Genomic DNA, 12,127 nt, shown 5'->3' on the forward strand with positions numbered 1-12,127 from the left:
ATGTAAGGGGACTGTTGCCCCCTTACTAACATTCAGTGGGGTGTTTTGGTTGGCTAGCTCCCAGCACTGAAAGGGGAAGGGTCGATGGCAAATCAGGAGCCTGAGACTGACAGTCCCCAGGGGCAATGGGGAGAGGCCAATGCTCCAGATCAGCCTGATTGACAGGGCGGGCAGGCTAATCAGAGAGTCAGGAGGCCAGGGTGGGTCCCGTCCTCAGTGGAAACTGGAATGGCCTGAGTCAGACAGAGTGGGGCCGAGCTAAGGAGAGGGCAGGGGCCCGAGCTAAGCTGCTGGAAGCAGAGTTGCAGCCCCAAAGCCAGAGCACAGCCCGGAGAGAGCAGACCTGCCCTGGGACCAGAGCTGTAGCAACCAGAGCCAGAGGGGCCAGACAAGCAGCCAGGAAGCAGGTCAGAGCTGGGAGCAGAGTCACAGAAGCAGCCTGCAGAGCAGAGCTGTCCTGGGAGCAGAGCTGCAGCAACCAGAGCCAGAGAGGCCAGAGAAGCAGCCCAGGGAGCTGAAGGCAGAGCAGCAGCAGCAGCCGTGCTGAGGCAGAGTGGAGCTGGAGCTGGGGCTGGAGCAGTCCGGAGCTGGAGCTGAGGCTGGAGCAGTCCAGAGCTGGGGCTGGGGCAGTCCGGAGCTGGAGCTGAGGCTGGAGCAGTCCGGAGCTGGGGCTGGGGCAGTCCGGAGCCGTGTGCAGTCCGAGTGCGGTGAGCAGCTGGGGAGAGTGAGGGGGACCCTGGGCAGTGGGCCCAGCACAGGGAGACGCCTCAGCCAAGAGGCCTTGCAGGCCAGACTTGCAGGGGGATCATAACCCCGACTGGGCAGGGGCGACGCTGGGAAAAAGGGTCCTGCCACCTAGAGCCTGAGAGCGTGTGGCCACCGCCAGAGCAAGTGTCCAATCCACAGCGTCTCTGCAGCACAGACAGGGCCTGAGAAGCAGGCCTGGGACCTACAAGGAACAGATTGAACTGCCCTGACGTTCCAGAGACACTGGTTGTAATGTTCCCTGCCACAGAGCAGGGTGATGTGTTTTCCTCTAACCTTTCCCATTTTTCCTTATTCTTTTTTTAAAATTAATTGTTAATTAAACAACTTGTATTTGCTTTAAATTGTATGAAATGATCAGTGGGTCAGGGAGGTGCCCAGTGCAGAGAGAGTACCCCGGAGTGGGGACACCCTAGCCCCTGTCCTGGGTGACCACCGCAGGGTTGGGGGTCGAGCCCCCCAGGAATCCTGGGCCCAGCCTTGTCGGGGTTTATGAGGACTCTGCCAGACAGGAGAGTGGAAGGGAAGTCCTCAAGGGCAGGGAGGCCTCTGGGTAAAGGAAGTGGGAGCGAGGACTCGGATCCTTTCGCTAGCCCTCTTCACCGGGGTAGTGCAGAAGCCAGGAAAGTTCCCCACAATAGCGGGACCATTCCCCCGCTTACATATATTCACAGGCTGCTAGATGGCCTGCAAGGCAAGTATATCCTGAATGAAGCCTCTTCTGCCATCCTCATTCACTTTTACCTTTCTTCCCTGTGACTTTCCTTCCACATCAGACATTTCCATAGGATTTACTCCAGCTACTGCATGTAGGACAGAAGTTGGGATACTTCTTGTAGCCATTCCCTTCCTTATACATTTATGGAGGAAAAAGCCATAGTCTGGCCCAAAGACTACAAATTCCTCTGTGTAGAGCCTTTCTTGTCCCCATTAATGTCAATGACAGAGATCCCATTAATTTGTCAGCAAAACTTTATGCATACCCAGTGTGTTCTATAAACAAACAGTGTACAAATAGGGTCTACAATTACAGCTTTTTCACGACAAAGTCCGTGATAAAGTTTTATCCACACACAGTATCTCCATTAGGGATAACATTTGAAGATCATATTCCAATCAACTGATTAACTTACAGCTTATTTACCACAAACAAAAAACACATTTTCGGGTCCTCTTCTATTTTGTTTCTATTTCTTTCAAACTCTATGTAACCTGAAACTTTCCATTATGCACCCCTGCATTATTATCTCCATCTGATTTATTTGAACCGATCTTCTTTCATTCAGCAAGACAACTAGACTAAGCTTAATGTACATTAAATTGCCCTAGTAATTTTTTCACATTAGGAATCTCTTTCCCTATAGTAAACATTTAAACAGTTGAGAATGTTAGTCACATCATTTAAGATGTGCACATATTCCCAAGGGGAAGTATATATCCATCTTTCCTGGCTGCATATTTCTAGTGAGTTTTCTGCTTGGCAATTCACCCGCTCAGACAAATCTCTAGTAGATTGTGTGTCACAGTCACATCACCTCACACAAAAAAGTCAGAGCTCCCCATATAGACAGTGAAGAACACTGTTAGATGACGGTACATTTTCTCTGCCAGTTCACACAATACAAATCCCACAGCTGACAGCACAATTCAGAAAAGACACAAAACTACTCAGAGCTAAAGGGCTGGGTAGTCTCCCAAAATCTTTTTGTACAGGTCTATTTATCACTAATGGATGAGGAGAATGATTCCTTGGCTAAATGTATTCTTTTCTGCACTTGAATGAATGCTATTGAGTATAATACTGTCTAATCTCTGTTCAGATGCCTATGTTGCTAACTACAGAAATCTGCTTTTCTTCCTCTAATCCACAGATGCCAAACACTGTAAACCTCCATACAAAATGATGACATAGTGCAGAAAATAAAATTCACAGAAAAAAAAATTTTTTTTTCTTCGTTTGCAACAAAAATTACTATTGATTGTGATTCATACCGATCCTTAAGTTACTACTGTATACAGATAAAGTCAGTATTAAGCAAAACTAAAATAAGAATAAAAAACAAAATAAAGAATACAGAGTGGGATAAATCCAAATTCCAAATATATGGAGAATAATATTAAAGAAATAAAGAGAGAGTGGTTAGAAAGAGTGGGGAAGATTGTCCCCTCCTGTGGAAATACATATGGAAGTGGGTCTGAAAACCCTGGATGAGGAACCTTGCAAAGTTTCCTGATAAGGATCTGCAGATGCTTGAATCATCCTGCACATAATTCACTATAAATAACACAGCAGAAGTGGGTCTTTAGGAAGGACTTGTATGTGGATGGGGTAGGGGCTTTGTGGATGAGTCAGCGAGGTCACACCATTTATAAGGAGCTGCATGGAAGAAGGCAAGTAAGGGATTGTGTGAAAAGCTGACAAACCAGCGGATAAGGCTGGAAACACTGTCAGAGTGGAAGGGATGGGCCAATGCTATGTTTAGCATTGACAAGCTAAGACAAACTGGAAGGGGCAGCATTATGTAGAACTTTGAAAGTGGTAACAAGAGTCTTTCGTTTCATGCAATAGCAGATGGGGAGCCAAGAGAGGATTGCAAAGAGGGAGGAGACATTATCAAATGGGTGGGCAAGGAAGATTACTTTAGCAGTTGCATTTTGTATGGATTGAAGTGGGGGAAAATGAGTGTACACCACAACAGAAATACACCTCATCTTTCATGCCCCACAGGACAATTCTACTCACACAGAGAGCCTTTCACTTGCTAAAATTGATTAAAAAAAAAAAAAAAAAAAAAAAAGGATCTAAAGGATTTTTTTAATGAGTTACAATGCAGGAAGAATCCAGTTCAACTCCCATTTAAGTCAATAAATCTTTCCATGACTTCAGTGGGAGTTGGATTGGGACCCTATAGCATCTAAATCAACTGAAAACCAGACACATTAAAGGAACACCCAATGATTTGTCAGAAAAGTTTAAATGAGTTAGCAGTGTTCTATGAAATTCAATTCAATTAGCGCATGTACAGAAACATACGTCTTTATTCATTAAGAAATTTGATTTAATGTATTTGTGTACAGCATCCTTTATTCACTGTATTTCAAAGAAGTACCCTGTAATAGTTTTTCAATACAGCACTCCAGCTGTCTCATTTCACCCTTTGTAACACTAATATTTCATCAACTCTTCACTACTTTTATCTTTAACAAGCCTTAGCAAAAGATACTTAAGTCAGTGAGAACAGATATAATTCTTAATTGTAACTGTTTTATTCAATCATCAAGCAATCTAGAACTAAACAGAATTCTCTGGACACAGAATATGAAAATTAAGGGTCCAGCACTGGTCCTGTAAATCCTTAATCAAATGAGAAATTTGTACGCAGGTGAGTACTCCCAATAACTTCAATGGGACTACGTATTTTACTCATATGACTATGGCTTTGCAGGATTGGTCCTTTATTCTGCAGTGCACTTGTCATTTCAACATGATGCAACAGTTGCAGTAGCAAAAATAAAAATACCATTGAATTTTGTTGTAGTGGTTTTTGTTTTGAAGGTATCCTTAAAGAGAGTATGACGACTGGGTACGGAGTAATAGCAATCAGTATGCCCCTCCCAATGACATATATAAATGCACAGAGAATTTTGTACATTAGAATCATCCATTTGATTGAAAAGGATTGTTTTCTAACTCCAAACTAGTTTGCAGGAATGCCAAATAATTTCTTTATCTTTATGGGGTTGAACCTGAAATGGGAATTTGGAATGAAGATCAGTTGGAGGATTGTACCCTTAGATTTGAATCCTAAATTAAGATTCCTAAATGTAATATTTCAATTTTACATAGGGAATTTTTCAGGTATGATTGACCATAAATTTACAACCATAAATGTAAAGAAATACTACTTTGAAAGCATGCTAAAAAACCAGGTAAGTAATTTTGTAAAGCAAAATTGAAAGGCTCCATGGTAAACCTGACATTAATAAACCTTGATATTTACACAGAAATCATGTTTATGACTGGTAGGGTAGCCAGGTGTCTGGTTTTCAATCGGAACTCTCAGTCGAAAAGGGACCGTGGTGGCTCCGGTCAGCACCACCAACCGGGCCATTAAAAGTCCGGTTGGCAGTGCTGTGTGTCTAAGGTAGGCTAGTCCCTACCTGTCCTGGCACTACACTGCATCCCAGAAGTGGCCAGCAAGTCCAGCCCCTATGCGGGGGGGCCATGGGACTCCGCGTGCTGCCCCCACCCTGAGCACTGGCTCCACACTCCCATTGTCTGGGAACCGCGGCCAATGGGAGCTAGGTTGGGGCAGTGCCTATGGGTGGGTGGGTGGGGGCAGTGCGCGGAGGCTCCTGGCCCCCTCACCGGACCTGCTGCTGGCCGCTTCCAGGGTGCCGCTGACCGGGAGCCGCCCGAGGTAAGCCTGCACCCCAACCCTGAGCCCCCTCCTGCACCCCAAACCCCTCATCCCTGGCCTCACCCCAGAACCTGCACCGCCCTGCACCCACCCTGGGGTCCCCTCCCATACCCTGAACCCCTCATCCCAGCCCCAGCCCAGAGCCTGCACCCCTTCCCACACCTCAACCCCTTGCCTCAACCTACAGCCCCCTCCCACATTCCGAATCCCTCACCCCCACCCCCCAGCATGGAGCCCCCTCCTGCACCCCAAACCCCTCACCCCAGTCCCACCCCAGAGCGCACACCCCCAGCTGGAGCCTTCAACCCCTCCTGCACCCCAACCCCCTGAGTCAGCCCGGTGAAAATGCGGGAGTGAGTGAGGGTGGGAAGAGAGAGCAACAGAGGGAGAGGGGATGGAGTAAGCAGGGATGTGGCCTTGGAGAAGGGGTGGGGCAGGGGCTGGGCAAGGGTGTTCGGTTTTGTGTGAGTAGAAGGTTGGCAACCCTAATGACTGGTCACTATCAGAAGCTAGAAAAAGTGCATAATAAGCAATTTCCATATTTCCTAATGTGTGAAACATTCAAATGAGAATAATTTGACAGTTGGATAGTGCCACTGGATTTGATTAATTCAAAAATTTTGAAGTCCTTACTTAGACAAAAATCTTTTAAAAGTCAGTTTGAATTTTGCCTGATAAAGGACTTTTGAATTTGGCCTATACAGAAATCTCTTCAACCACAATGAAATGTATCTACTTCTGGGGTGAAATATGACTATTTCTGATAGAGCACAGCAAATCTAAGTAAAAGTTTAGTCTGGGAAGTGAAAAAGATATAATGTCCAGTTGGAACTGTTGGGAGAAATGTCACATCCAAAAATCATCCACACTATTTCATATAGTGCCTGGATTATCCTTAGAAGTCTCCTATCCAAATATTAACCAGGCCTGACCCCATTAAACTGGCAAAATATGACAAAAGTCACATTTTGACATGGTATGGGGTAAAGCAAAAGGTAGTTAATGTGTCTTTTTCTAAAAGAACAATGGGATCAGTATCTTCCACTTATACCAAATGAATTGACTTGCATCAATAATTTGTATTCAATAATCAGCCTATAATGGACCTACCCACAAAAATACGGTGCCACCAACAAAACCTCAAGAACTTGCTGGAGCCAAGTGTCACAACACCAGCCTCTTTTGGAAAATTCCCTATCTTGCAGTTAGTTGATTTGCATGTTTTTCTTATTTAATACTGCAAGCCCTCTTTTCCTGGCAATTTATTTTTCGAATGTGGAACTCTTGACATGTATACAAAAAGGTGACTTTGTCTTTATAGGAAAAAAAGCTTATTGGATAGCCAAAAGGATGCCTCATACTGAAAAGCAACATAAAATGGTGCATGAAGCTGTAAGAATCAAGCTATTAACTGGGAGACATGGGTTCCGGAACTAACTCAGACTTCCAATCCCCAGGGGGAATATGGAGAAGCACTGCCCATTTGATGAGGAATTGAATGGTCAGCAAAAGAACAGAATCTGCTCACCCTTAAATTACTAATTAGAGGAGTCATAGTGGAAAGTGACCACTTAAATAATGAACACGGGAAATGAGGAAAATAGCATTAATTGGAGAATAGGCAATGCATATGAAGAATAGGCAATACATATAGTTGCATGTTAATGTACTAATTCATAATTTGATTATTTTCAGAATATTTCAACTATCTCCACATAATTTTTATATAAATTATGTTTTTCTTCAGGAACTAAGTAACAAAAATACATTTAAACAAGCTTAAGTAGTGCTGCCTAGCATAGCTTTGAAAACTTTGCTTTTACATTCCATTAAAAGTGGGAAAAATTACTGTACCAGCTACCTTTGATCTCACACCCACAAACAGTGTACAGCATAAATATTGGTTTGCACTTAAGGCATTTAAAGTTTCATTAAAAACAGTCTCAGTAACTTCTGCATAACTTTTCAGATCTACTTTTATAAGTATAATGAATCAATATAATACTGTATATGTAGATACATTCACATTTCAAAGTGTGTATGTGTATAATGTCTTTTTGGTACACAAATATATTAAATCAAATATAATACAGCCACAAATAGATGGTTAAGAAAATAAAATTCCCTTTAAATTTATGTTTATGTTTTATCTTTTTTATTCTGCTTAACTAACCATAGAGAGCATGTAATAGAAAACGTGCATCATCTTAAGTGTAAAGTAGAGTTAATAATAAAATCTCCACTGTGATATCATCTAGTATAAAATACATCAAAATTAATATTTGAGACACAAAAAATATCAGTATAAGAAATTTAAGCTGGGCAATAGGGCCTGATTCTATATTCTTTACATAGTCCAAGTCATACTGAATCCAAATGAGGCTGTAAGTATGCTCAAGATGTATGATTGAGTCCATAAAGATCATAAAAGCATACTTGATCCAAGGCTTTCATGTTTGCACATCCATTAATTGTTAATTATTAGGGGTACATATCAAAGTACAGCACAGCAGGTGCATTCACAAAGCTCTTATTTGTAATGAGATAATTGCTTGTACTGTACCTACACCACTCAGCTTTGGAAATAAACCCCTTGAAGTCAGTAGAATAACACAAAATGAATTATTTAGAAAAAAGTGCTATTTTCTGTATTGATAATGGCTTGTTACTCTAATGCTACAGACTGAACTAAAACTGAGCAATGCATTGCACATAATGAAAACAAAGGGATAATTTACTAATTGGAAGATTTCCTTATTGGGTTTTGAGGGGTCGAGGTTGGGTGGAGAGTGGAATTTAATAATGGCAAAGTATAGATGAGCTACATTCCAAGTGATTTTTTTTATATAATTTGGGGAAATCATCTGTAAATTTTCTTGAGTAAGAGGAGGGCACAGAGAATCACAAAGCAATCTGCAACATGTTAAGTTCATCTGAATATTTAAGTCACTTTAACTCAAAATGAATCACTCTTCATAATACAATTTGTTAAAATGCCTTTCTGTTTTTTAAAACATTTTCTCCTCTTCAATTATTTATAGCTAAATCTGCACACTGGAAGCCACTATATGATTTTTCCATAGGACAGAATGGGACAAATTCTGCAAAATCTTACTGCTCATTGACTTGGGTTACTTAGGATGTGTCGGTAAGTCAGAGCAGACTTGAAATGAGAATGAATTAGCTGAATAAATGCAATTACAAACTGTGTCAATGATTTTTTGTTCATGGTAAAAATGCCACAACCAATGTGGAATGATGTGCAGTGCTTTTAATTTTTTCATAATCAAAACAAGAATTTACTAGGAAATCTTTATTCTGACTATAGAATAATGTTTGCATATAATCATATAGTGCCAGATTCTACTACCCATAAGGATCCCAGATGAATAGCATCATGCTCCACAAGTAGCGTCACTGAAGAACTGAAGTAATTGGTACTATTTGAATAAAACCTTATTGCATAAGGAGTCCCAGTGATTTCAGTTCTTTAACTGACTTCAGTGGGACGATTTGTGGAATAGGGCATCAGAATCAGGCCATTATAATTTGTCCAGTAATACAGCAGATGAAACCCCTGCCCTCTACTCACTCCCAAAGGAACAATTTAGCCTTTCAGTTTTCTTCTCTCCTGTTCCCCGCCTATGAGTTTTTCTCATGGGTGGGGAGAGCCGGACTTTATGTATTTTTCATAGATTAAGTGCCTCATACTGCTCCCATTGAAGTCCATGGCAAAACTCCAAAGTTGAACTGGACCCCAGAGTAGACTTCCCTTGAAACATGAGAGGATATCACTGTAAGATAGTGGCAAACTGGGAACTCAACTATATTTTTTTGAAATTCACGCAAATCAGGTTGGATCTGTAAAACACAGTAGGTTTTCAAGAAAGTGCTCTGTATCTCCCTGAGGATAAAATGATAGAGTCTTGAAACAACATGCACAGCCTTCATGAAGAAGATAGGGTCTACCAGCAGCAACATTCCATTCACAAAATAAGCTAGTGCTGGTTCTGGATACCAGAATGAATGGTAACCACTAGCCCAATACAAAAAACCCTAGTACCTATAAAATTCACTAAACCCAATGGGTCGATTCTTTATTGTGAGAAAGCAAAACTAAATTATATCAAAATCTAAAAAAATCTTTAATCTTACAAGCAAGGAGCGATAGAGTAGAAGTATTCTGGGTTGCAGGCAGAGGGAAGAAGATATTCAAATGAAATCTGATTAAAATCAGTTTAATAACCTGTACAGTGTATTCATTCATGGGAACAATCACATCATTCAACAAGCTATGCAGTCTGGCTCATCAGTCCTCAGAATGAGCTACCATTGAGACCAAATCATCCATCACCTCTAAGAAGGGTGACCCTTTCAGGTCAGTTTTGAAAACAATGGTGAATCTGTCAAGGGAGAAAAATGAAGTAGCAGCTGGTATTATACCTGATGTGTGATTGACAAAAATGGTTTCTAGTATTGGCAGATCTTTTGTATTTAGGAGTACAGCATAGTCACACAAGTACACTGAGTGTTAGAAAGTTACATTATAAAAAAACACCTTATTTCTACCACAACAAAAAGGAAGTACAACAAATGTTTAACGGACAAGAATTTCTATTTCTCTAGAGAGTTCAAGTTCTACTAAATGCCTTTCCATTGTCTATAATATGGCATGACCACATTAACCTACAAGTAAGACGTAAACTCCAGTAACGTTGCACTTCTGTCAAAAATTTAATTATGTTTCTATATCATATACATTGTGTCATAACAGCATACACCCATATTTACACATTCAGATAAATAGATCTTAATTTTAACTTTTAAAATAGGAATTTTCATTACTATTAGGAGATAAGTTAGGAATATATGAAAGATGTTATAAAAATCATCAGGTATATTTTGCTAGTGCATACTTTGCCATACCTTACTACTAGAAAAGTGTAATGGTCTATTCATTGTATTTTATTTTAGAATAACTAAGATTTTTAGAATTAACATTTTAGAATTAAAATTTGAATAGTGCCTATCAAAAGTTAAGAATGTCTTTATAAACAACTGAAATATTTTTAATTAAAGGTCAGTTGCACCCATCAAATTTACAATTCAACCACTTCCAATAAGCTTTTTGGAAAGGGAATTCAAATTAGTTTCTTCATATGTCAAATAAAAACAATTACAGTATGAGGAGTTCAACTACAGTGAAATTGATTGCACCGTTAGCACATGACACAGATCTTTGTTTATAAAGATTTACTGTGCCAGAAGCAGCACCACCTATTGGATGAAAAATGTAGGTTAATATCTACTTTAACAAGAGAGAGCTCTACTATAAAACTGGTTTTGTGGACAGATGACAATGACTGAAGATCTTATTTTCACATAAGTATGTGAAACTTAACCAATATTTTCCAGTGTTTTGGCAGGAGCTAATAACATCACAACAAATATAATATACAATATAAAATATCATGATTTAAAAACATTTTTGTTTTAATATATATAACAAAGTGCTTAAGACAACACTTCTAATAATATAAGTTAACTATTCCTTTAATATCTGCTTTCAAATGACATAAAGGAAATTGTAGGATTCTCATGATGCACTCTGCACGAATCTGAATGTGTTTAAAATTAATTTGGTTATGTAAGTGGTCCTGCTAAAATCAGAATACCAATACTGTGTCCAGTAAGGGTGAAACGTTAATATACGGACTAATGTATTTTTCCTTTTAAAGACATCAGTATCTTACTCATTTTAGAGCAATGACTGAATTAATCAGCTACTGGATAACTGTCTTCTTTGTAAATTGAGATTTGGCACCATTCATTGATACTCTTAAAAATGTTAATTGCCTAAACAGGCTGCTGGCTAAAATAAAATCGAACATCTAATGTACTGTACAAGCAAGTTGATGCTTGTTGCCTATATTGCTTTGAATTGTAGATTTCTCTCTCTCGCTCATTTCATGTGTGATAAATTTTCATGTGAGTGCATCCTGTCGGGCTGTGGGAGTGAATGGCTGGAACACAGTCTCCTCAGAAGAGGCTGATCCTGGCTCCTTGGCTAATGGCAATGCAAACAGCCCTTTACCTAATGCTTTTGGTGTTAAATGCCACTTTTCAGGCCAGGGCGTGGGTGGGATTGTGAGCGATCCCAGGCAGAGCAGCCTGTCTCTGCTGGTGGGGGCATGACTGGAGCTTGCATCCATGGAGCCCAGCAGCAGCAGCTGGAGGCTAAGGTGGGGAGGGAGAGAAGAAACATTCCCGTCCATGATGCTGACAGCATGTTTCCGTGGTGTGAAAGTAAAAGAGGCTCTGGTCGGGAATGGCACTAGCCAGAGCTCACAGAGGCGCAAAGTTGGTTTTAAACCCCGCTATTATTAATGCATGCAAATCTCACTCACCCACTCGGAGGACACAGAGGAGCTGGATGCAAGCAAGCAAGCGCCCTAGAATTAGCATTTCCAAATCGTCCTGTTCCCCCTTCTCTCTGTGGCTCTCTGTCCCCAGGCAGCTGCACCTCTCCTCACTGGGGGAATGGCTTGTGATCCTCCAGCCTCGCCTTTTAAACGCTTCCCAGTCGAGGAGGAGGAGGAAGAGAAGGAGAAGGAGGGGGTGGGGGAACCTAGCAGGGCCAGACTTGGTGCTGCATCTCTGGGACTTTCGCTCGCGCTCTCCAGCCTGCTGCTCCCATTCACCCGGCAGCGGCGAAGCTGCCTGATGTGCGTGCGGGAGAGAGGGCGAGAGAAGGCGCGAGCCCGCGCTCCTGCGTGTGCGGGCGGAGGCGCGCGCCCTGCAGTGTAGAGGCGGCAGGGGGGCGCCCCCAGTGTGTGTGTGTGTGTCTCTCTCTCTCTCCTGCTGCACGTCTGCGGGATGGGGATTTGCCCCTTCGGGCCAGGGAAAAGTTCGTCGCGAGCCAAAGCAACGTCCGGGTGTCT

At 41.6% G+C, this 12,127-nt stretch overlaps 1 protein-coding gene across 1 annotated transcript in view; it reads right to left on the bottom strand.

The window, feature by feature from the left end:
- PTPRZ1 (protein tyrosine phosphatase receptor type Z1) overlaps positions 1-11,910 on the bottom strand; it is a gene marked incomplete in the record, with an annotated part of 199,168 nt that extends 187,258 nt beyond the window's left edge. The window contains 1 exon segment of the mRNA XM_034768527.1: positions 11,594-11,910. Within this exon segment, the coding sequence (XP_034624418.1) occupies positions 11,594-11,651 (58 nt within the window).
- Positions 11,911-12,127: the final 217 nt, after the last annotated feature.

The sequence above is a fragment of the Trachemys scripta genome, chromosome 1, assembly GCF_013100865.1.
Source record: "Trachemys scripta elegans isolate TJP31775 chromosome 1, CAS_Tse_1.0, whole genome shotgun sequence".
Lineage (NCBI taxonomy): Eukaryota > Metazoa > Chordata > Testudines > Emydidae > Trachemys > Trachemys scripta.